Source organism: Enhydra lutris, unplaced genomic scaffold, assembly GCF_002288905.1.
Source record: "Enhydra lutris kenyoni isolate GAN:26980312 unplaced genomic scaffold, ASM228890v2 scaffoldscaffold74, whole genome shotgun sequence".
In the NCBI taxonomy this organism is placed as follows: Eukaryota; Metazoa; Chordata; class Mammalia; order Carnivora; family Mustelidae; genus Enhydra; species Enhydra lutris.
Window position 1 is genome coordinate 674,077 of NW_019154158.1, and position 25,111 is coordinate 699,187.

Sequence of the window (25,111 nt, forward strand, 5' to 3'; positions counted from 1 at the left end):
GTCATGTTAGGTCAGCATATCCAATATTAAAACAGGTTTCTTTCTAAACCTTTCTTTCTGTATATCCCATTAAAACAAATAGCACCTCTGTCTCCTCAGTTTTGCAACCCAATAAGCTTGGCATCATCTTTGAATACTCTTAAACATTTTTACTTCTTGTATTCAACTATTTCTTCTAATATCTTAAGAGCTCAAGCCCTCTTCATTTATCATCTGATCACTGCAAAACTCACTTACATGGTCTTAGTACATCTGACCTAAGCTTTTCCAATCCAATCTTTGCACTAGCCTGGGTCTTCTTTCTCGAATACAAATCTGGTAATGTAATCTCTCATTTAATAATCTTTAATGGCTCCCCTCATTTTTAGGATGAAGTCCAAACTTCCTTTCATGGCAGCAAATTTCTTTATTAGCTCACTTCTGCTTACCATATTATCTACTTATAATTTCCAGATGTGGGCCATATCCTCTTTGCCTTTAGCTCTTTGTATATCCCACTCTTGTGCTCTACAATGTCTTTATTTCCAGCTTTCACATGCTTAAAACCTAATCCTCCTCAGGATTTAACACAGGTGTATTGGTAGGTTGGGGTATGTCACTCCTGTATACTCCTACAGTACCCTGTCACAGCATTTTTCACAGTGTATGAAAAGCTTCTTGGGAACAAGAACCAGGAACACTTTTGATTTCAAGCACTTTACAGAGTATGGGAGTCCAATACCTAATACATGTTCAGTACAATTACTAATAAACTATGACCTAAATCAACTTCAGTGATGGGAAAACTCATCAAGTAAGTTAACTCAGTTAATTTCCCTTTCCTCTCCAGGGGTTAAAGCATACTGTTAATGAGCCCATCATTTTGTATTTGAATTGTTACTGCCTCCAAGTAGGAAAAAAATGCCCAATTCTTTGTGCTGACCATGATTCCAATCTCCACAAATCTGTAGTTTTGGCCACCAAGTGAAAAAAGAGGTATCGTGGGTGGCTTAGTAGTTAACAGTCTGCTTTCGGCTTAGGTCATGATTCCAGGGTCCTGGGATCGAGTCCCAGACTGGGCTCAATCCCAGCTCTGAGGGAAGCCTGCTTCTCCCTCTACCACTCCCCCTGCTTGTGTTCCCTCTCTCACTGTGTCTCTCTCTGTCAAATAAATAAATAAAATCTTAAAAAAAAAAAAAAAAAAAAAGAAAAAGAGCTATACTAATGGAATTCATATTACTGGGAAAACAATTTAAAACTCAAATTATGGGAGAACATTCAGTATATGCCTTATAGGCTAATGTGAAATTTGAATGCAATCTGTCTCCATGTAATAAAGATTACTTTGTATTACTAGCATGGGAGAGTACTGTCTTTAACAAATGTAATGTAGAAAAACAGTATATTTATTTTTTTGTTGTGATAAATTTTACTTATTGTTTTATGCTTCTCTCTCATTCCATTATACTCATTGGCATATATTTACAAACTTGCAAACTAGAGGTACGAGTGTAGTTTAGCATTGTTACTGTTTCCCTCCACTGAAAAGAACATTAACAATTCTATGCTTATTAAAGGGTGTGATTTTAGAAATGTGAACCTATATTCCCCTGGCGAAAAATAAAAGCAGGCCTTTTCTGGCCCTGCTCAATATTCTTAGTACTATTGAATGAGATATTGACATGAGGGCATCAGGTTCAATGAGTTCATGAAGGAAACATATAAAGTAGCAAAAGAAATAGGGAAAATGTGCATTAAGTGTATGACTAGTCTTTACTAGACTTTAATCACTCTGAATGAAAGGACTATACTTTTATTATGAACACTTCATTTATTGTGTCCTTGTTGAGAGTAAACCCAAACACTTACACTAAATTAATGGTAAGATTTTAACTTTGCTCAAAAGTAGACCTTTCATACAGATCTCATGATATTGCTATTGAATGAACTGTGTCCCCTTAAAATTTAGTGTTGAAACCCTAACCACTAAAAGTAATGGTATTTGGAGAGGGGGCTTTTGGGTGGTTTATATGAGATCAAAAAGGTGGGGTCCTCACGATGGGATTAGTGCCCTTATACGGAGATGCGACAGAGCTTATGTGCAAATAGGTGCTCTCTTTCAACTGTGCTCTCTCTAAACACAGTGAGGACAAAGTTGTCTGTAAACCAGGAATAGAGTCTGCACTAGATACCAACCATGCTGGTACTCTTGATTTTAGTCTTCTAGCCCCCAGAATTGTGAGAAAAAAAATTTCTATTGTTTAAAGCCACTCAGTTTATAACTACTATGCTCTAAGAAACTGCACTATCTGGTTGGAACTCTAAGCTAAAGATCTTCAGTAAACAGTCTTCTAAAGTAGGAACCATGTCTCCTGTTTGTCAGACAGAGCTTTACAATTTCATGAGGTGCCCAACACATATTTCAATGAATATAATTCTTGAATATTTCTGCATCAGTAGTACTACAAGTTATGGGGGTTGCAAATACAAAGATTTACAAAGTCCCCATCTTCAAAGACTCATGGTCTAGTGGAGAAAAGATAAGTAAACCAAAGGTCATAATAAAATTTATTAAGTGTGATAATAGAAACTGAAGGTAGAAGAGGAAGAACTACTTTTTTTTAAGGGTGGTTCAGGTGTCAGAGAAGGATTAATTGATTAATGAAGGAAGAAAATAGAGTGCTTTGCTTAGAACATTAGTGAAGCAAGTATTTACAGCCAAACTAAATTTCTATTTCTCTTCCAAGTTAACATGCCTAAATATCAGAGGTATTTAAGTATACTATTATCAAATCATGAATCAAAATGTATGCTATTAGTTCTACTTCTAACAGCCATTAGAAAAAATATATAATTAACATTAAAGTTCAAGTTGGAAAATGGGAAAAATAATGTCATTAATCTTTGGTAAGCTCATATTTATCCTAACACTGTGAATTGAACAACCTATCATTTTTCTTTCATAAGAAAAAGACTTTGAGAATTTTGCTTTTACAAATAATACTTTACACATCCCTCACCTTTTCAAAATTCTAAAAAGCTGTACTAAAATTTCCCAAGTATTTAGTTTATAAAATCTCTTACACAAATAAACTTATTATTGAATTGTGCTTGAGCCACAAGGTCTCAACACCAAGTTTTTATAAAAGTAAGAAATGCAAAGAAAATAATCATGATTTACCTGCATAGGTTTAGTAAGTGGATCCATTCTAACTAAATATACTTCCAAGGTACGTTCTTTTTTCATGGGCAATGGAAGTGTCAAGTAACAAAAAGGATCAAATGTTACAGAAATCTTAGCACATTCAGGACAAACTAAAGTTGATTTGAAAAGGCCATGAAATATATCTACTATGATAGAATCATTTCTTTTTAAATGGTTTTCCCAGGCTTCTTCAGCAACAATCTGTAAGAAAAATAGACACATATTACACAGAGATATAACATTATTATAACAGTGGTGATAATAATATCATTAAATTTACCTTGTCTGGCCTTCCATCTGCATCTTTTAATTGTATATATGGTTTTTTCCTAATTCTATTCAAATCTTCATGTAATCCATCTAATAGGAAAGCTAATAACTCTTGACAGTCCTGCTGCTGGTATCCAGAGAACTGAGGTGCAAAACGTCCTACTTGTGTCTGTAAGAAAAGCAAAACTATAAAATCAGTTATAGGTACAAGGCTGATTAAAAAAATTTGATTCTCACTATTCACAGATCTCATATTTTGTGAATTCATTGACTGCTAAAATTTATTTGTTACCCCCAAATCAACTTGTGGCACTTTTGCAGTCATTTGCAGATATGGTAATTACATATAAATACATACATATAATTACATATCTTAAAAACATTTTTTTTAAAAGATTTATTTATTTATTTGACAGATAGAGATCACAAGTAGGCAGAGAGGCAGGCAGAGAGAGAGAGAGAGAGGAGGAAGCAGGCTCCCTGCTGAGCAGAAAGCCCGATGCGGGGCTCAATCCCAGGACCCTGGGAACATGACCTGAGCCGAAGGCAGAGGCTTTAACCCACTGAGCCACCCAGGCGCCCCTTAAAAACATTTTTTAAATAAACATTTTTAAGTAACTAATCTGTAATACAGATAAGACCGGAGGACAGAAAATATAGTAAAGTTTTGTACAAAGGATTTGGAAATACTAAAGCCTATCAAAATTCAATATTACTTCTGGGTCACTAGAAAAAATTACAAAGCTCTCATTTTGTTTCTCTGTTTAAAAAGAGGATAAATCTCAGGGATAAGAGGAATGTTTGTGTTCGTATATAATTTTCCTAGTCTTTGCAATACTAGTATTTTTTTTGATAAAACTGAAGAAATGTGAAAGAAAAAGTCAGATATCAGGACCCTGTTTACACATAATTTTAAGATAGTATCTAGTAAAATAAAGCTAATTGGAATCACAGGTAAGGGTTAAGAAACAGTTTGTCTAACTAGGTTGTCCAAAGCTTAAAAAATTAAAGAAGATACATAAATGCAGTAGTATTTTCATTTGTTGTATTTTTTTTTTAAGATTTTATTTATTTATTTGACAGACAGAGATCACAAGTAGGCAGAGAGGCAGGCAGAGAGAGAGGAAGGGAAGCAGGCTCCCTGCTGAGCAGAGAGCCCAACGCGGGACTCGATCCCTGAGATCATGACCTGAGCCGAAGGCAGCGGCCTAACCCACTGAGCCACCCAGGCGCCCTCATTTGTTGTATTTTTTAAGAACTAGTATATAGTTAATAAAATGTTGCCCGGTAGATATCCTATGTGAGTATCATTTGTTTGTGTTAAAAAACATCTGAAAACTGCTTATTCTCTTTAAAACAGAACTCACCTGTAATAAATAGAAAAATTATTTCCCTGCTTTCTGTGTCAAATAAATAAAATCTTAAACAAACAAAAAATAAACAAAATAAACAAAAATCTTAAAAATTGGAAAATTTTTTTAACTATATAAAACTAAATTTCAGCTCAATTCTTATTTGAATGGCAAACTAAATTACTTGAGGTTTTATTGGTTCTAAGAGGTAACCATTTCACAAATAAGAATAAACTTAAAAGTTTAAGGATTATGTTGAAAATATTTAATTAATATGTAGTGCTGGTTTTGCAGACTAGTTTCATTTCAATAATATTTCAAACTTACAATGACTCTCAAAATAAACTGAGTTATTAGACTTCAATGACATGCTGAAATTTAGCCTTTACATTTGTAATAAAAATTTATGTAGGTTTCTTAGATATGCACTGTATTCTAAAGCAACCTACATATGCTCTGCTGTTTTTTGTCACTTCGTACCATAACAGTGTTTTCCAGCATTTCATTATTTCCCTCCCCATCCCCTAGAACCTTTTTGGACATTTTAAAGTAATCATCTGTCCCATCCCCCACCCAGGAAATTTAACAGCACAGATATATTGTGTATCTGTTTGTGCTGGGTCCCTATGGAGGGCCACAAATCAATTTAACAGCTATGATTTTTTTCACTCCTTCCCCAAAGAACCTGTTTTTGTCCTCTTGGGGATGATATAGCCGTTATAGAAAATGTACTTACTATACTAACCTTAAAGGCTCTTGGCGTGACATAGCTAAATTTTCCAGACCACATTTGTTTGATCAATTCAGCGTAAGATTTAGCTATTTCGCCTCTCATTCCCAAGGGATTGTCAAAATTCAGTTCTTCTTGATACTTATCATTGAGGAAGTATTCAGTAAGTGGAGGAGTATTGCTCAAACACTGCAAAGAATAAAACACATTTTCAAGTAATAGTAACCACACGTTAAACATGTTAAAATGAAGAAAGAAATAAACTGACTTGCCATATTATACAGAGAAAAATTTACATGATGGTCTCTTGAATAAGTAATTACTCAAATAAACACTCAAATGATGCCCTCAACTATTCATTTCCCAAATTTCAAATCAATTACTTATAATAAATGAAAATGCTAATTTGTTGCTGTAAAATCTGCAATTATTTTAACCACAGCAAACTACCTGTTAACTGGGAGAGAAGCTCAGAGTTTTCTTTCCTTCTTTTACTTGATTGGTAGAAATTATGGATTGTCTACTCATCCCAGGCACCTGCAAATTAGCCTGAGTAGGTAAAAACTGAGATAGAGTGCAACAAGAAATTAACTTTAAAGAGGTATTTACTGCTTCCATTGTCAATTCCTTATCATGAAAGAGCAGCCTTTACGTTTTCCATTTGGTCAACCATTTTTAAAAGGGACAGTAGAGATTAGCTGAGCCTGAGGAAACCAACTTTTGTTATGTGAACTCTAGCTAAGTGTGTTCTTACATCATCAAGTTCTTCAATACTATAACAATCCAATTTTCCTTTATGGCAAGATTAAAACTATGAATAAGTTAATTCTCCATCTCTATTTCCATTTAGAATTAAATAATTTAGGATTTAAAATAAAATAGATGGCAGAAGTATAGTTTTTCTATAATATATTATCTCAAGGTGAATAATTTTAAGTCAATAATACCATACAATTTGACTTAACTATAAACCCAGTATTACTTTATCAGTTAGATGTCTAGGATCATCAAATAGAATATGTAATGAATGACAGACATATGGTCATATAGGTCACTTTCTTTTGCTGCAGGAAGACATTTGTCTTGGGAGTCAAGTGGCAAGGTACTTAAGTGAAGGCAGTTGCTTGCATCTAAAGGAGTCGAAATCTATTCTTATGAGAGCTCAAATTTATATGAATGGAAATCAAGATTTTTTTTTTTTAAAGATTTTATTTATTTGACAGAGAGAGAGAGACAGCAAGAGAAGGAACACAAGCAGGGGGAGTGGGAGACGGAGAAGCAGGCTTCCCTGCTGAGCAGGGAGTCCCATACGGGGCTTGATCCCAGAACCCTGGGATCATAAACCGAGCTGAAGGCAGATGCTTAATGACTGAGCCACCCAGGCACCCTGGAAATCAAGGTTTTTCAAAGCTTGCTTACCATTCATTTGGATTAAGAGTCTGGGATTAAAATCTTGGTAGCTATTAAAAGTTCAGCCTGCTGGGTTTATGCCAATAACTTGGGTACCATAAACTATGTCTATATACCATGTACTGTTTGGCTAAAAATTCAGAATTAGGCATATTTGTTTTTTTGAATTAAATCATAAAGTTCTATTCTGTGGTTTCAAATATGAATTAATTTATATTTACTGAAGTAATATATATATGTATAATATAGTTACTGAAGTAACTATATCTATTTTGATATTTTCAATGAAATAAAAATAATACAGCTCAAACTGGTAATCTGGCCCCTGTCATAAGGCAAAAAGAGAGAACTATTTACAATGCGGAATCTGTTATTCTATAATTCTTGGGCAATGAAAGCAATATAGAAACAGTAAAAAAATGTTTAGGGTAGACTATACAGACTTTACTGTAATTTACAAGTCATTTTTTAATGTGAGCAAGAGGAAGATAGGTTACAGTGTAGGAGGCAATTTGGGAAAGGATACTTTCATACTTCTGAACTCTTTTTATACCTCAACCTTTCATAAGCTTACACACCTTTTGAGATTCATTCTCTCTTCCTTTTCCAGTATATGTTCTTTTAGTCATAAACCCAGCACTAGAGGTAGGGTCAGGCAACCCAGAATACACCATGGCTACACTAAATGCCATCACTTAGTAGCATCGTCTGATTTAGTAAAAATAGGATCAACACTATATAGTCAATGAGGCAAAGGGGAGGCGGTCTGACAGCATTTCCAACAATAAGTTTTCAAATCCTTATATATATTTTTTTCAAATCCTTGTCTTTGATCAGTTCAGAGTTATACGAAGTATATGATATTACACTACTGTCTGCAACACCATTATACAAATAACCTAATTGGTGGTTTGGCCAAACTAAGACCCAAGTTGTACAAACATAAATAATTTTTGAACTTTTTTACTTATTTACATGTATCATTATCTTGCAAAGAGCTTCCAAATATAACTGAAAATTCTGTAGCTTTCCAGTAGCATCTAGAGTGATCTTTCTAAAATTTTATCTAATCATGTCATTTCCTTGCTATAAATCCTTTAATAACAATTTCAGGTAAAAATCTCAAATTTTTGGAAGAGTGTCTTTTGCTTCCTATGTAGCCTCAGGTTTTGCTAATCCCTTTGTCTGTCTCCATCCTAGCCTCATTTAATTACTTGTGGTTCCTTGACCCCCATGCAATCTCTCACTCTGTAAATCTGCAGTATCACTCCATTTATGGGAAATATACCTTCTTTGTCCTACTAACTTCTACTAAAGCATCAAGAGTCATGCATCCTGTTTAGGAAGTATTCCTATATTTCCTTATAGTGTTTCCATGTGTATGTTTCCACAATGCATAATGCTCACTTTTATTATAGCACTTATTTTATAACATAGTGTAATTTCAATTTTTAGTTTGTCTTGCCAAATGGACTAAGACTTTCATGAGAGCAGGAGCCATAATATCAATTATACGTATATCTCCAGCACTCAGCATGTGTACAATAAATGCATGATTAATAAAACATGTTTTCCCCTATATTAACAAATGTTTTTATCCTCTTAGTTTTTTTTTACTCTTTTCCTTCAATGTTTAGTACAGAGTACTTAAATTTTTCTTGAATGAATTATTACTAGATGAGGCAAAAATATATTAGCTGGTAATAAATAATCTCAAAAGTTTCTTCAAGCACTTTTACCTGAATACTAAGCCAAAGAAAGACAGTATTTATTAAAAACTTCCCCATGCTTTTGTGCAACTCTTAATCTCAGAGTCATGAGTTTGAGTCCCACAATGGGTGTAGAGATTACTTAAAATAAGTAACTATTAAAAAAAACAAAAACCAAACAACCTTCCCATGCTTTTGTTTCACTTTCATTCAATCCACTACCTGCCTTGTAGTGGGTTTCTGCTTAGATTTTTTTAAGTCCCTGACACAGAGACCAATGATTATTTTCAAAGTGACACATGCAGTTTTGAAGCTGACTATAATTCAACATTACAAACTAAATAACAAAAAAAACCCAAAGAGTTTTAATGATAAGTGCTTGTATTATGTGTCAAGATATCATAACCAATATATTTTGAGATAATCATATTCAAATTTCAACCACTAAGTCCTATGGTCCAAAAAAGCATTCTATTTGTTAAACACAATTAAAAAAAAATATCTAAGTATAGTTGACACACAATGTTACATTAGTTTTAGGTGTACACCAGAACGTAATATTTTAAGAAACTCACAAGCTGGAAAAAAAAAAAAAAAAAACTCCCAAGCTGCATTTTTAAAAAAAGTTATACAAAGACATATAAATACAGAAATTCAACAGACAGCTTAAGTGTTCTACTAATGCACATATCATAATAGTTTAAAAACTGACACTGAATCAGACTTTTGTTTCTCATGTTGAAAATACCTTCTCTCTCACCTTGAAAATAATACATTATTCTCGAAATAGTATAAAGACCACTTAAAATAATAAAAGTTCTCTTTCTAATTTTTAGTACAAATTTCAAGGTATAATTAGAATACAGGTCAAACAACTAAAATTTTTCCATGCCTTAAGTGTTATCAGTATTCAATGCCATCACTGTGGCAGAAGAAGGTCATTTCTTAATACTGGTCAAAATGTACTCTAAGTTATAATTCATGCAACTCATTCTATCTTTTAACACGAGGTTATCTTAGAAACATGAACACCTTTGACAAGTACAAGAAAACTGGACACTTGGACCAGTTGCCATTAAATACAATGTTGAAGAATAAATATTTTGGCTGGTTCAAGAATAAAAACCACCATAACCATAGTTCTGAAGTATCTCTCTCAAAGATTCCTCTATTATAACAAACATCACACTTTTCCATCTGATTGGGACTGTCCCAAAACAATTCCTTTCTTGAGACATATATATATTAAAAGCCCTACATATGTAGACATAGGGAATTTCCTTTTCAACCTGTAAGATACTTTACTACTGAGTGACATAATATGGACCTGAAATCACACAACATGTGTTGTGTGCCTCTGTGGATGTATTTCTTGCTCTCAATGATTCTTGAACTGTAAAACAGAACAAAACTCATCCTTTCTTAACATGCATGGTTATTCCTAGTAAAATCTGAGAATATAGATATAAATCTATCATAAAAACAAAAGAGATTACAGAAACATTATTTGTATGTTATTTTTGTGGCTACTTATGAGTTTTGTGACATTCTACCAGTCACATGCCATTTTGAGCTTCACCTTTGTTAATTCAGATTTCAACTCCCTACGACTGACATACCAATACTTCAGTATTTCAAGGAGAACTGCCTCTGGCAACCCATCACCAAAAAAAGTGAAGTCCAAATATGAGGTAATGTGACTGATCATAAGACACATACCTTAAACCACATTTTGTTTATATCATAATGGTTCCTACAGTTATTCCTAAAACTGGGTAGAATTTTGTCAAATACCATGTTAAAAATAAAGCTATAATCAGAATGAAGAAAAGGATTCTGTACCAGTAGTTTCAGTTCTTAATGTAAAAGAGAATAAGTAAAAACTCATAATAAAGAACAAGCAAAAATGTACTTGTTAACTAGGCTAAATAGTTCTATACTTAAATATTTTTTATGATTCCTAGGCAAGTTAATAATGTGTGAAACTGACAAAAGTGATTGAAGATCTAAGGATTAAAAAACTGAATTTCATATTTGGTACATGTTAGTTTTGGCATTCATTTGTTTATTAGCCTTTGTGATAAAACAACCAGTTGGTTAACTGGAAGGTTCAGGATACAAGCAAATATGAAAAATTGTTGATCCATGAGGAATGAGAATGCCTGGGTAGGTGGCAAGCCAATCATTTTGTAAGCAGACATGACTGCTAAGCACCTGTTCCTGAAAGTGGCTCTGTGGTTCTCTACTTGTGCTTAGATATGCATTTTAAATGGAAACTCCAAATAATAAAGAATATTCTTGAATGTGAATTTGAATTAGGAATCTTAAGACATAGTTAGCCCTTAGTTTAATGTGTTAAGATTGAAACTCAGCATGTACTATTTCTCCTCCCTTTCTTAGAAAACTCTTCCCCTGTTAAGAAATTGCTACTCATTCTTTAACACTCCTCTCAGCATCTCTTACAAACATTACATCTTCCTCAACACCTCAAGGAAGAATAATATTCCTTCCTCTGAGCTAACTCTACACCTTGACCTCACTTATACTGCACTTATCTTGAGAGCAGTGTCCATGTCTAATTCACTTCTGTACTTCAGGGTCTACAGCACAATGCCTTACACATACCTTGATAAAGGTGTGCTGAATGAATGAAAACTTGTATGACAGAAAGACTGGAAGCAGTCCTTAGAGAAATTGAGAGCAGTAGGAAAACACTAAAGAGATCTGAACTGCACCCCATTATAGAACTATAACCTATCTGAAAGTTGTGTAAGTTCAAAAAAGAAAAGTCCAAATAGTGCCTACGCAGGCTTTCCTAATGAAGGAAAACAGCTATTGTGAATGCTCCAAACTATCAGGATCAATCCATGTAAGTAAAAGATATGTAAAGGAAAAATATTTGGAAATAGATTTTTATAAAGACTCTTCCCCAAATCTTCAACCTATAACTAGACATAAAAATTCTAAAGATAATTCTTCTAAATAATCTAATGTCTCATTGAGTGGACATTCTGCTATATGGTTCAACTATAGAACTTTAACCACTGCCACCATGAAGAACTATTTTTAAGAAGAATGCATATATCATTGAACTCTTTCATAAAATAATAATTCTCTATGAAAAAATCTCTAGTTATAAATTCCCACACATCTAAAATTGTACTATTATGTAAGGTTATGAATTTTCTTTCATTATTTAATTAGTTGGAAAAGCTACTATGCTCTGCACATAACTTTTCCTTATACACACATGTACAAATCCTATTGCTCTTACATTATTTTCAAAGAGTTCTACCATTAAATATGTTGTGATCAATAAGAGTGATGTTTTTAAAGTTCTCTGAAAAAAATAAGTGACCCATGTAAGTCTCAATTTTGTATTTCACTATAAATTTCTACATCATTTATTTAATTGATGAAGTGAAATAAAGTTCTACTGTATAACAAAATCTCAAGTCTGTAATCAACATATTTTAGGAAATGAATAATTAATAGCCATCCCAATAACTTTGTAATGAATCTGGAATTTCCCCAGTACCTGGAAAATAGCCAAAGTAATCCCCTTCAAAAAGAGAAAGTTGTCTTTTGTAATGCTGAATATGAACCACTCCCTTTCTGTTCAGGTGCTCCAGAAGCCCAATTTTCAAGTGATCATGTATGCTCACTATTTTAGTAAACCGGTAACTAGAACAGGAAAGAAAACAAACTTAATTTTTGATTACCTAAAGCTTTGAGTTGTGTAACTCATTCTGCAACTGATCAAAATGTAATGCCACTCACAATCCCTTTAAAAAAGGTAGCTAAACCTTCAAACTAACCAATACTAAAAATAAAAATCCAATCTAAAATGAAGAAACCATTTTATCTTATGATTTAAAAATAAAACCTGAAGTAATCCATGGTTAAAGTAACCTTAGAATAACCCAGTATTTTTTTTTCCTTGGATTTTAAGATTAGATGGAGTAAGAACTTTCAGATGTGCCATGCTATTGTTTTTCACTTTGTCATGACAACAGTATAAACATTCTGAAAAGGTACTGTATAATTCTGAAGGCTTCTGTTAATATTGGGATACTGGCTCTAGTTCTGTAAAAAATAGTGGATAAGAAAGGCAAGCGTGATGTAGACTTTTGCAATGAAGAAGTATAAATATAAGCGTGATGTAGACTTTTGCAATGAAGAAGTATAAATATAAGCCTGCCCCTTCATCAAGTAAATTTTTTAAATGAGATATTTTTATTTTATTTTTTGTTACTTTTTTCCCTAGGAAAGGTAAATCTCATATCTGAGAGACCGATTCTAAAACTTCTCCACATATTTTGGGAAAGCAAATATAATTGCTCTATTTTGTTTGTCTATTTCCAATCTTTTTTCAAGCTTTCTTTAAAAAACATATTTAGGTAAATAAAATATAAGTGGATATAACTTTAATTCATTTATTTTTAAAAAACTTTAAACTGTTTTTTCCCCCATCCAACTAGTCAGAGAAGAGAGCACTGGCATATGCTCAACTTGAAATATTGAAATTTTACATAAAATAGTTTCAAAGGCAGCAGTTTTGAATTGGACAAGGATATTGTTCTAATGTTTTAATGTAGGTCATTAATCTGGGCACAATGCTTAAGATCTAAATAAAATTAAATTTCATTTAAAGTTCCTGCTGCTACCCTTTCCTTCAAATTCTACGAAATTTCTTCATACACTACTTAAATTCAATGAAGAATTATGAAAGCTCTGGGAAGCAGGAAAATTAATGGGAAACGTTTTGTTTGCTAGCAAAGAAATATCAGTGCTTTATTTTTCTCTCATCTATAGGATTGAGGGAGGAGAATTCTAAGTTTCTTAAAAAGACTACCCTGGGGACGCCTGGGTGGCTCAGTTGGTTAAGCAGCTGCCTTCGGCTCAGGTCATGATCCCAGCGTCCTGGGATTGAGTCCCACATCGGGCTCCTTGCTTGGCGGGGAGCCTGCTTCTCCCTCTGTCTCTGCCTGCCATTCTGTCTGTCTGTGCTTGCTCTCTCTCCCTCTCTCTCTGACAAAAAAAAAAAAAAAAAAAAAAAAAAGACTACCCTGTTACTAGCAGTGAGTAAATCTTAAAATGTTAAAAAAAATCACGATTACGTAAAGATCACTAATTTTCATATTAAATGCTATAAGTAGAAATTAGAAGATCCACTTGCAATATAAATTTTGAAAGCTTCTGTGATAATGATTTCATCAACAACAATACTATAATTTTCAGGCAGATGTATTTAAGGTTTTCAAACTACTAGACTATAACAGCAAATGTCTGAATTTTTTTTTTTTTAGTAATGGCTATTTAATGAGTGATTTTATGTTTAAAATTCAGTTTATAGGAAGCAAGCTAAAAACAAATGGTTCTAGTAACATTAATAAACTTTAATGTAAGTTATATTTATTTTAAAGAACTAAAGTGTATAAATTCAATTTTAATATTTATTATTATATCTGCTCTACCCCTTTAATAATACAAAAATGGCTCACAGTGAAATGAATGCCACTATTTTAGTCAAGCAAGAGAAAGGATTTAGGATAAAAACAATGGTTCTTTAAAATTTTATGTGTGGTTCAGTACCTTGCACATGATATTCTGTAAAGAAACATTTTTTAATAAATGAGTATTATGAATTATGTGATTCAGTGATCTTTTAGTTCTCCTGTGAAGGCATACAGGAAAGGATAGCAGAAAATTTCTAAAAAGTTTAACTGATTTTTTTATATTCGTTAAGGGAAACCACGTCATATACTTCTCTGCATCATTTCATTACATTAGGCCCATAACTGACTATAAATACTTCAGGTGAGTTGAAACAGAAGTTTAAATACCATGTAATAGCATGAACTATGCTATGAAGGTTTCTGATTATTTTTTAAAATCAAAAAAGAACTTTAAATTTATCTAATCACTCAAAAAATATTTATTAAGAAAAGATGATCATTATTTCAAGAGTCTCTATAAAAAGTATAAAAGTATAAAAATAATGTTCTAAAAGGCTTTTTTCCTATAGTTCACTGTGAACTCATTCAAGAAACTATCTGCATGGTAGTGGGGGTTTCTCTGCCAAGCTGTGATTAACATGGCAGCCCAATCCAAGAGTTACCAGATTGGTTACACTGCTGGATCATAAAGCTGTAGTATTTCTTAGACTTTATATATACTGGTAGGTTTCTGACTCTTCAGCTGCAAAAAGTAAAGATAGATACTATATGCTATAATTCTTTTTAAAATTAATGTGCTCTTTTGGAGTTTAGACAGTTTCAGAAATAACAATCTGTTACAGGTCAAGTTCTAAGCATTTCTGGTATATTTTCTAATGCAAATTTTCTCTAACCATTTGTGTGAAAGAACTTATTATTTTTTTAAATTTCCAAATCATCACAGACTGATACTTTCATAAGAAACAATAAAAATGAACCATTAGAAAAAATAAAAAATGACATACAAAAAACAAATCCCCACTTTTTATTGAGATTCAATAGATATAAAATTACCCTGACAAAAAGCTAAAAAAATTTTAGATCACGTATGCTTAATTTCTACGCTTATTTTATTGCTAACCATGCCGTCTCATCCATAGACACCCTGTGAGAAACACTGTTCCGATGTATTATTATCTGGCATTATATTAAACATTGGGGATATAAAAGACAATCAAACACAGCCTCTATTTTCATAATTCTCACTGCGTAATGAGTATTTATCCAGAAGAAAGAGACAGAGGAAAGGGGGCAGAGGTAGAGGTGTGGGAAAAGGAAGAGAAAACAAGTATACACAAAGAAGTCTGAAACTTAACCAATTCCAAGAACCTCTAGTTTTGGCTAAAGAGGAGGTAGGGTCCCATTTGGGTTTTATCCTTAAGGTGACAGGAAGCAAGTTTTAAGCAAAGAGATAACATAATTGTATTTTCATTTTAAAACAATTACTCTGGAATCAGTATACTAAATGTAGTGGAAGAAGATAAACGAAGGAACAAAGATATGAGTTAGAGATATATTTCAATCGTTCATAGAAAAGATGCTCAAGTATTGAAACAGTGTACTGACAGTGTAAGAGAAGATGGGTATATGTGACATTAAGAGGTAGTGGAATGAACAGGATTTGGGCAATAAGTCTCAAGTTTTTGACTTGGGTTAGTGGGTGGATAGTTCCAACTATAAGGGAGTATACGAGATAAAAGGATCAGGTTTCTTCGGGGAATATGTTTGGTCCTAGCAGACATATTTAGTTTAAGTGTAGTATTATCTAGGCAGAAATATCCATCTAATAGTTATATACTGAGGGAAACTCACAAGGGAAAATTATGGTTTGGGATTTATTAAAGTGGATGCCAACTTCTAAAAGGTAAAAAGGCTACAAAGAACTCTGCAAACAGAAGGTAAAGAATGACCTTATCAAAAGCAATTTCTATGGGGTGGTATGACTGTCACAGCAATGATGTAACAGTAGTTGATACTTACATATGCTTTTCTAGGTACCAAGCAATTCTTAAGCAATTTATCTACATTTAACAGGTGAAGAAACTAATAAGAAGTTTATCATCCAAGATCATACAACCAAGTAGCAGAACTAGGATTTAAATCCAAGCAATCAAGGTTCTAAAATCCATGCTTGTAATTACTCTTGCTATGATGCAGAGGACTACTGGATGGGAGATGAAAAAATAGGGAGAAAGCACAGACCATTATTTCCAATTTTCAAGATCAAGAGTCCTCCTCACTCTATCCTCCCCGACCCCTTAAAGAAAGAAAAAGGACTTGACCATGTATATATGCTTAAAGAAACACAGTGAAGAGGTAGGGTTAAAAGTCTGTAACAATGATATGATGCTTGATGGAACAAGTCTCAGGAAAGATGGCAGAGGTCCCCAGGAAGATGGTGGTATAATCATGATGAGACAGACACTTTAGGAATGGTATTCAGTGAGGATAAGAACAATCTTAAAATATGTTCTATTTTACTATTAACAAATTCCTTATAAACAATTAGGAACATTTTGGTAAAAAATTTATAATTTCTTTTAAAAATAGTTACTGAAAGCTTTTTCTGTATTTAATACTTGAATGGCCTTGGGCAATTACTGAAGAATCATTCATAATACCTCAATTATATAACAAATCGGTAAAAAAAAGTATATATATTCATTTATACATAACGAATATACACATGTGTATTATATTAATATGTGTATCAATGATTCAGTTTATATTCAAAGCAAAATCTCTCTAAATGAAGGCCACAGTGTTTTAATTTTATACACGACATGGTTATAAAGCTGTGATTTTCAGTAAACACTTCAAATTCAAATGAACATCAACACTGATATAATTACTTTAGGAGACCATATGCTTATTCTCTTGATATTGTCATTGCTCAAAATATTTCAGGTACTTCTCTTCAGAGTTGGCACACATATGAAAAAGCATCAATACTTAGCTTACAGGGGAGGCCAATATGGGTTAAATTTAGGTATAAACAATGTGTTTTTTGCTACGGTAAAATAGGTTTCTAATGTAGAGATTTCTGTGGTGGAAAAAATATGGAACAAGTATGAGATATAATACTATATTTGTACCTCTGGTAATCCATTGCTATTTTTATGACCAAATGAACAAAAAAGAAGTCATTATGAATAATGTACTCTACCAAACAAAATCAAGGCTCGACTCAGAAGTCACCTCTTTGGTGAAACCTTACTTCCCAAGGGCTCTCTTTGTTCTTTGCTTCCACAACATCTAGCTGATCATGCTTTCTATCCTATCACATACTGTATCATATTTATTTATATGTCTTTTTTCATTCGTTACACTATCAACTCTATTACTACTGGCTGGAACAGTGCTTGGCACACAGTAGAGACTCAATGGTTGTTTGTTGGTTTAGCTAAATAAATTAGCCCAATAAAAACAAGAAAATTAATTTAGTAGCTCTTAATTCCTTTGCCCTTTTTCTCTCCAACCCTAGATGAACCCAGTGACTTATTATATGAACCCAGTCATCTACTTTATGCACCATGCAGCTGAACACTGCTAGAGAAAATTTCAAGTGAATACATTTCCACTGTTCTGAATTGATGATTTTCAGCCTCAAATGAGATCTCAGTACTGCCAAGCAATCTTACTCTTTAATTCTTAGCAAATAACCGGGCCTCGTATTTTTAGGACAATGGAAGTCGAAACTACTTGCACACAATCTTCTTTTCTCCCGTTGCAACAGTAGTGTCTTTCCTCCACTCGAATGTTGAACTGTGAGGCTTAGTCCTGGGACCTCTTTTTCACAGATGCCCTCATTTAGATGCAATCATCCATGATTTTAAATATCACTACAAGCAGCCATATTTCTGTTACTAACCTAAGTCTCTGGTCTGTATTCCCGACCAGAATATCCATCTGCTAATGACATATCTAACTTGGATATTTCATGGGCGTCACAAACTGAACTTGCCTAAAGTTAACTCATATTCTTCTCCCTACCCCAGATCTACTTCTGCCATTGTGCCCCTCCTACCATCACTCCGACTTCCCTCATTTTTCATTAATGTGACTTCCCTCATTTTTCATTAATTTGAGTGTCTACACTGTTCTAGGTAATAGGGCTACAGCAGTGACTAAAACAAAGCTCCTATGCTCATAGAGCATGGGTGAGTGTGAGCATGTGTGTGAGAGAGGGGTGGGGGGGAGGCAGACAGATAAATGGGGCTATAGCAGTGAGTAAAACAAAGGCCTTGAGCTCACGAAGTGTGTGTGTGAGCATGCATCTGTGTGTGTGCTTGAAGTAGGCGAAGGCAGACTGACAAAAAACCCCAAACACACACACACACACACACACACACACACACAAGAGCATGTGAGGTGGTCATGATTCATGTATGGAATGCTGCAAAGGCAGTTACTACTGTATATGGAGTAGAAAAGGTTCTGACTGATTTTATACCATTCCCCCTCAAATATTATTCCACAGGTTACTCACCTTTTGGTTCCTCAAACTTGCCTGTCCTAGAGGCACTGCACATGTTGTTGCTCCATCTAACTACAACTTTCACCTGCCTAACTCATACCCATTCTTTGGTCATAGCTCAAATGTTACTTCTGGAGAGTAAGACACCCAGTATAAAGCAGGTATTCTCCAAGTTCTTGTTATTCACTCAGAGCACCTCAGTTTTCCTCTTGATGATGCTTAGCATAATTCATGATTTATTTAATGTTTATCTTCTCTACTAGACTATGCTCCATGGAAACAGATACTGTTTTGTTTACAATGGTGTAATTAGTACCTATGAGAGTGAAAGGAACTTAGTAGGCCCTCAGTAACTAAGTGCTGAGTAAAAGAATGGATGACTTCATAAGTATATTTGATTTAAAAAAAAATTACCCAGCTTGATCGCCTATAATATTCTGAGGACAATGCTCTGAATAACTTCAGGTTTTTGAAAATCAACTCCATCATCAAAGCAAGAAAAACACCTACTGGTGATGTTATGAAAAAGGAATGTAATTCCAAAAGGAGTTCTTAAAATGTTTTGAACACTCTTACTATTAAATGAGTTAAGAGTGTTTATGACTTCCTAGGAAACTGTTTTGATCTGTACAACAGTAATAGTACTTCAGGGGAGCATCTTGTATTAAGGGGCCATATATTTGACATAAACATAAAAACACTGTTAATGGTTGTATAATCTGCATATATCTAATGCCACTGAAACACATACTTAAAAATGATGAAAACAGTAAATTTTGTTAAGTATATTTGACCACACTAAAACATTTTATGCATTCCTTACAAGTTGACAAGTATATTTTGAAAGACACATCATCTCAGAATGTTTGAATAATAACTCAGTTTTAATTCATTTTTTAACTTGTCCTAGTGAATGAAAAGTCACTTAAACCTTCCTTGCCTCAATTTTCTCATCAGTAAAATAAGGATGCTTTATGCCTTAAATGACAGACCTCCATGACGAGGAAATTAAGAAAGTGACAATGATATGAAAAACCTGCACTATGTAAAGAAGGGCAGTGCTGTTCTCAGAGGATGCAGGTTCATTACTGGGATGCTAAATTTTTAATATGACTTTGAGAATTAGTCATTTTTAAAATTTATTTATTTGTTTGTTTATTTTTTAATGAGAGAGGGAGAGGGAGCATGAGAGCGAAGAAGGCCAGAGGGAGAAGCAGACTCCCTGCTGAGCAGGGAATCCAATGTGGGACTTGATCCTGGGACTCCAGCATCATGACCTGAGCTGAAAGCAGTTGCTTAACCAACTGAGCCACCCAGGCACCCAAGTAATTTATTTTAAATATTATTAATTAAGCAATGATTTTCAGAACCAACTCACGGAGCTTCTCCCTACCCAGTATAGCATAATTTACAAATCACCATAAGGACTGATTGATAATACTTAATAACTGGTTTCCATAAATATAGTATTAAAAGAATACTGAACTAAGCAATTATTTGCAAAGTGACATTAATGAAGTTGTTCATGAGCAATAAGCATAATCACAAACTATTTCTACTCACAAACTAAAATAGAAAGGTGATTTTTTTTTTTTTTTAAAGATGTTACTCATTTATTTGACAGAGATCACAAGCAGGCAGAGAGGCAGGCAGAGAGAGAGGAGGAAGCAGACTCCCTGCTGAGCAGAGAGCCCGATGCGGGGCTCAATCCTAGGATCCTGGGATCATGACCTGAGCCGAAGGCAGAGGCCTTAACCCACTGAGCCACCCAGGTGCCCCTAGAAAGGTGATTTAAAGATAAATGACATCAAAAGAAAAGAAAGTCCAACAGATTAGGAACTTTTTAGTAATAAATAAAGCACAGCCTCAGTTGACTAGAATTTAAATGTATACATTAAAACAAACAAAAAGTCAATAAAACAAGCCCTAAAGAGGGATTTAGTGTGCCTTTCCTTTTTTTAAGGCTCTAATCACACCAATATCCTATCTTTCCTACTGACACTATTTAGTAATAGCAACTTTAAATTTAGAATATTAGCCAGACATATTTTAGAATCTTCTAATTATTAAAGTGTTGAATGATATTAGTGTATATTTAATAAGGGAGGAAACAGATCTTAGAAAGCATTTTGATGTCCAGAAAATAAACTGATTTTTGGGTAATAGAAGTAAATTTGGAACCATGTTCCCTTTGGTGGTATTTTTTTTTGGAGGGGAACAAATGTGTAGTTATCACTATAAATTACAGACTGACATTTCTTACATTTTCCTTTATTTATTAAAGATTTTATTTATTTATTTATTTGAGAGAAAGAGAGAGAATGCGCACAAGGAAGGAGGAGTGATAGAGAGAGAGAAGCAGACTCCCCGCTGAGCAAGGAACCCCACACGGGACTTGATCCCAAGACCCCGGGCTCATGACCCAAGCCAAAGGCAGATGCTGAACCAACTGATCCACCCTGGCGATCCTTACATTTTCCTTTAGCTACAAATAAATATCATCTACAAATAAATATCCTTTAAACAACTATTAAAATCAATACAAGAGGGGCTCATGGCTGGGTTGGTGGAGCTTATGACTCGATTTCGGGGCTGTGAGTTCAAGATCTATGTTGGGTGTAGAGATTACTTAAAAATTAAAAAAAAAATCTTAAAAAAATCGATATTCAGTCTGATTATATTAACTGCTGTCATCAGGTATAATCACTATAAGTAATCCTACCTAGTAAGTGTATGTAAACTGGTGTTGATCTGCCAGAGCAATGTAAAAACAATTCTGTATTAGAATCAGGTATAATTATTTACAACTTCTTAAAATAATCCCTGCATTTTTCTCGAATCTATATTCATGTCATTCTCTATTACAGAATTAAGGGCAGATAAAACATTTAAGTCTACACTAATTCAGAAATAGAGGCATTAATCCTAGAGATACTTGTATATTAATTCAGAAAATGTGAAGAATGAACAAATAAGATTATTCCCTTCAGTATTTGGTCTTAAGAAAGGCATGTCTTCATGACAAGAAATCACAAACAGCCAAGTTACATAGATGCAAGTTATGCTTTTAGAGATACCATTTCTCCCCCAGTTATGAAAACTATTTCTCAGAGAACTATGATATATATACTCTTCTCCAAAATAATATGCCTGAGAATTCAGGTTCTGCTTTTTCCAGCCTCCTTTCTCTTTCTAAAAGAAGGAATACTCTCCTACCCTAGTTCAAACAAAGGGAAAAGTAAAACTATTAGCACCTGTATTGAGAAAGTGAATGGTTCTAGTATAAGTAAGGCCGTTTCCATTTCTTTACTTTGATCAAAATGGAAAGAAGACCCAATTGAGCTGTCATTTAATAGATGATTAAACACATTTCTGATGATAGTGCCATGTAATTTTGGGCACATAATACAGACACTCAAATAACTGAGTTTAATTTCCTGGATCAGTGTCAAGTACAGCACAGGGAATATAGTTAATAATTTTATAGTAAGTTTGTATGGTGACAGATGGTGATTACATCTATCATGGTTATCATTTTGTAATGTATAAAAACATCAAATCACTATGTGGTATACAAAAACTAATATAATATTGTATGTCATTTATAATTTTTAAAAAGCCTGCCCTAGGAAGAAGTATTTGAATTTTTAGTTATATTCTCAGTTTATCAGAATAAGACATTTTCTTCAAAATCCTAAACTATTTTTTAAATTGCTTATGTCTCAAGGGCTAATTGAATCCTTTTTTGATGAAAACCATTTTCATTTTTTAACTATAAATTTGGTTAATTTGAATGAAATTAGAAAGCTTCATGTTAATCTGGACTTCAAAGAATTGGTGTTCCAATAAATGCAAAAAGAATGTTTCAGGGTGACAGGAGAACAGCATTAAATTTAATCATATGCAAATGATAAAGGACTACAACATAGAAATTGATAGTTTTAGTAATGACTTTTCCACTGTTTTACAATATAATAAGAACCTACTTTCTTAAAAAAATGTTATTTCGGTGTAGCATTACTCATTCTCTTTTAAGTTTTTTTTAAAAGCTTTAAGCTTTCTATTTAACATTCTTCAGAATTTACTGAATAGATTGAATAGATTTTTTCCTAATCCAACAGACCATTAAAAAAAAAAAACTGACTTAAAAATGCTTGGAATCCCAACTGATTTTACACTGTATGACAGGAATAATGAACAGAGTCTTGATTACTATCATTTTTTTCAATGACTTCCTAGAGCCCTAATACTTCCAAGTAAAGAGTTTGAAAACAACCATCTTACGCCATGCTGCTTTCCAGTGGAAAAGACCATATCACTCCCCTGCTTCAAATCCATCTGCAGAGTTGCTTCTTCCAGGAAGCCAATCATGAGCCTCCTAGGCCTTGACAATGAAAAAGACAAGGGTTGGAGTGCTCCTGAATCTACTCAACTGATGCTAATTAAAATTACCTCCAATAATGCAAATTTTAAAATTAGACATTCTCTCAAAGATTTAGGGCATTAAAAAACTATTTTGTTAACTTATTTGTACCACTGGGACTTAGTGGTGTATGCCTGCAATCATAACTACTCAGGAGGCTGAGGCCAGGGATAACCTGAAATCATGAATTTTGTTTTCTCTGAAGATTGAATATGCACAAACATATTCCTTGCCTACTAGTTTGCCTGAGGAGAGTTAAACTAAAACAGTTCAAAAATGGAGATGATAAATGCCATTACTGCAGTTAATACTAAGTGAAAAAGAATTAAAAATATGATTAGTTCTTTTTTCATTCACTAGGTACAAGCCAAGTGAAATGAGACTTCTAGAAAAGGAGAACAAATACAGTGGTTATCAAAATTAGATTTTTTCTGGTTACTGTGCTTATTAGCTCCTTGAATCAAAACAAAACACAAGACAAAATATCAACCTACTCCCTACTGATTTATGATGTGCTAGTCACTATCCTAAGAACTTTATATTCTTCACCTCATTTAATCCCCACAAAATTCCCAAGATACGGATCCCATTATTTTCCTCACATGATGTGAAAAATGAATTGTGAAATGACTTCTATAGGGTAACACAGATAATAAATAAGACAGACATGTTTTCAATCCAGGCAGTATAACTCCATAAGCTGTGCTCCTAATCTGTATTGTTAATTTTTATTGTGTTCTTTTCTTTTTTCTTCCTATACTATAGTTTTTAGACTGTTTCTTAGAGTCCTGGGATCCCATGAGAATGCTTCCACGGCCATTAAGGAAAGTAAGAGACAGTAGGTGGGACTCTATATCCTTTACCCAACCAAAGCAACTTCGCTAAATCTCTTTAAATATTGAGGAGAAAATCAAACTTTTCATAGTAATAACTAAAAAGAGATGTCCTTACTAAAAGGCAAAAAGTGTGAAAACCACAGTATCTAGATTATAATCTTCATGGACACAGGATCTGTGTCCAAAAGTGTCTCATGTTTCATATTCAATAAATATTAACTTAATAAATTAAAACTATATAACAGTACTATTCTCATCAAAAAAGTTTAATACTCATTCATACTATTACATCAGAGAAAATCTTGAATACAAATATAATTAAACAGTAAGACTAATAATATTAAAATCAGACTCAGATTGGTGCCACTTAGTTTTTAACCATAAGTAGTCAAAAAGATTTCATTACCTCAAGGCTACTGATGGGTTAATAAGCATAATCCATTCTCACATACAAAAAGTAGGTATGCTTTCCACAAAAAGTTTTTTGGCATATCAATAATCATAATGCCCAAGGTATTAAAATGTCTATGTATTTTTTTAAGAATTATTGACTATAAGAGATTATAATAAAATCCAAATTATCAGTAGAGATATTTTCTGAAGCTCATGAATTGTCTTCAATTTCAGAGAAGTTGTAAGGAAACTTGAAAAAAAAAAGGATAACTGAGGAAACTATCTAAAAAAATTATTTAAAAAAAGAATCTACTCTATTAGTTATCTTTAACCCCTTTCACCTGTGGACCTAATGACTTACATGCATGTTCATGAAACAGGGATAAAGCCTACTGACATCATTTTATATTCCCTTTAATGATGAATTCTCAGCTTCACAGTAAACATCTAAATCAATCAAAAATCATAAAAGCTTTAAGAAAATGAAACTGAAGTATTAGCTTTTCTAATTGTGGATTTGAATTAAAAGTCAAAAGTAGCAAAAACAAAAACTCATTTTTTCTCTTGCCCAAGGTGATTAGAGATTTTAATTTCAGCGAAAAGTACAGTTTTCAGCCAAGACACAGACATGAAATAATATCCACTGCTTAAAATGTAAAAACCCCTGAAGTTTTCATCTAAAATTTTTCTTACTTTATGACTAATACCAGAAAGTAACAAACTATCACCCTCATGACTACAAACCTCACCCTCATGGCTCTAATTTCATTCGAAATGGAACATGTAAAGGTGATATATATTGAAAGGATCAGCATTAAATTTATAAACT

The 25,111-nt window shown here is 33.3% G+C and overlaps 1 protein-coding gene across 6 annotated transcripts in view; it reads right to left on the reverse strand.

The window, feature by feature from the left end:
* Positions 1-25,111, reverse strand: part of LOC111160148 (ubiquitin specific peptidase 15) — a 118,531-nt gene that overhangs the window by 14,786 nt on the left and 78,634 nt on the right. For 2 of the 6 annotated variants that reach the window (XM_022523015.1, XM_022523014.1), the window contains 3 exons: positions 5,552-5,725; positions 3,465-3,623; positions 3,161-3,385 (listed from right to left, as the gene is read on the reverse strand). In XM_022523015.1, the coding sequence (XP_022378723.1) occupies positions 3,161-3,385; positions 3,465-3,623; positions 5,552-5,725 (558 nt within the window). Of the gene's footprint in view, positions 1-3,160; positions 3,386-3,464; positions 3,624-5,551; positions 5,726-5,986; positions 6,229-12,193; positions 12,340-22,968; positions 23,015-25,111 lie in introns of those variants that run through there. The other 4 variants (XM_022523016.1, XM_022523017.1, XR_002641457.1 and 1 more) reach the window with 4 other exon arrangements.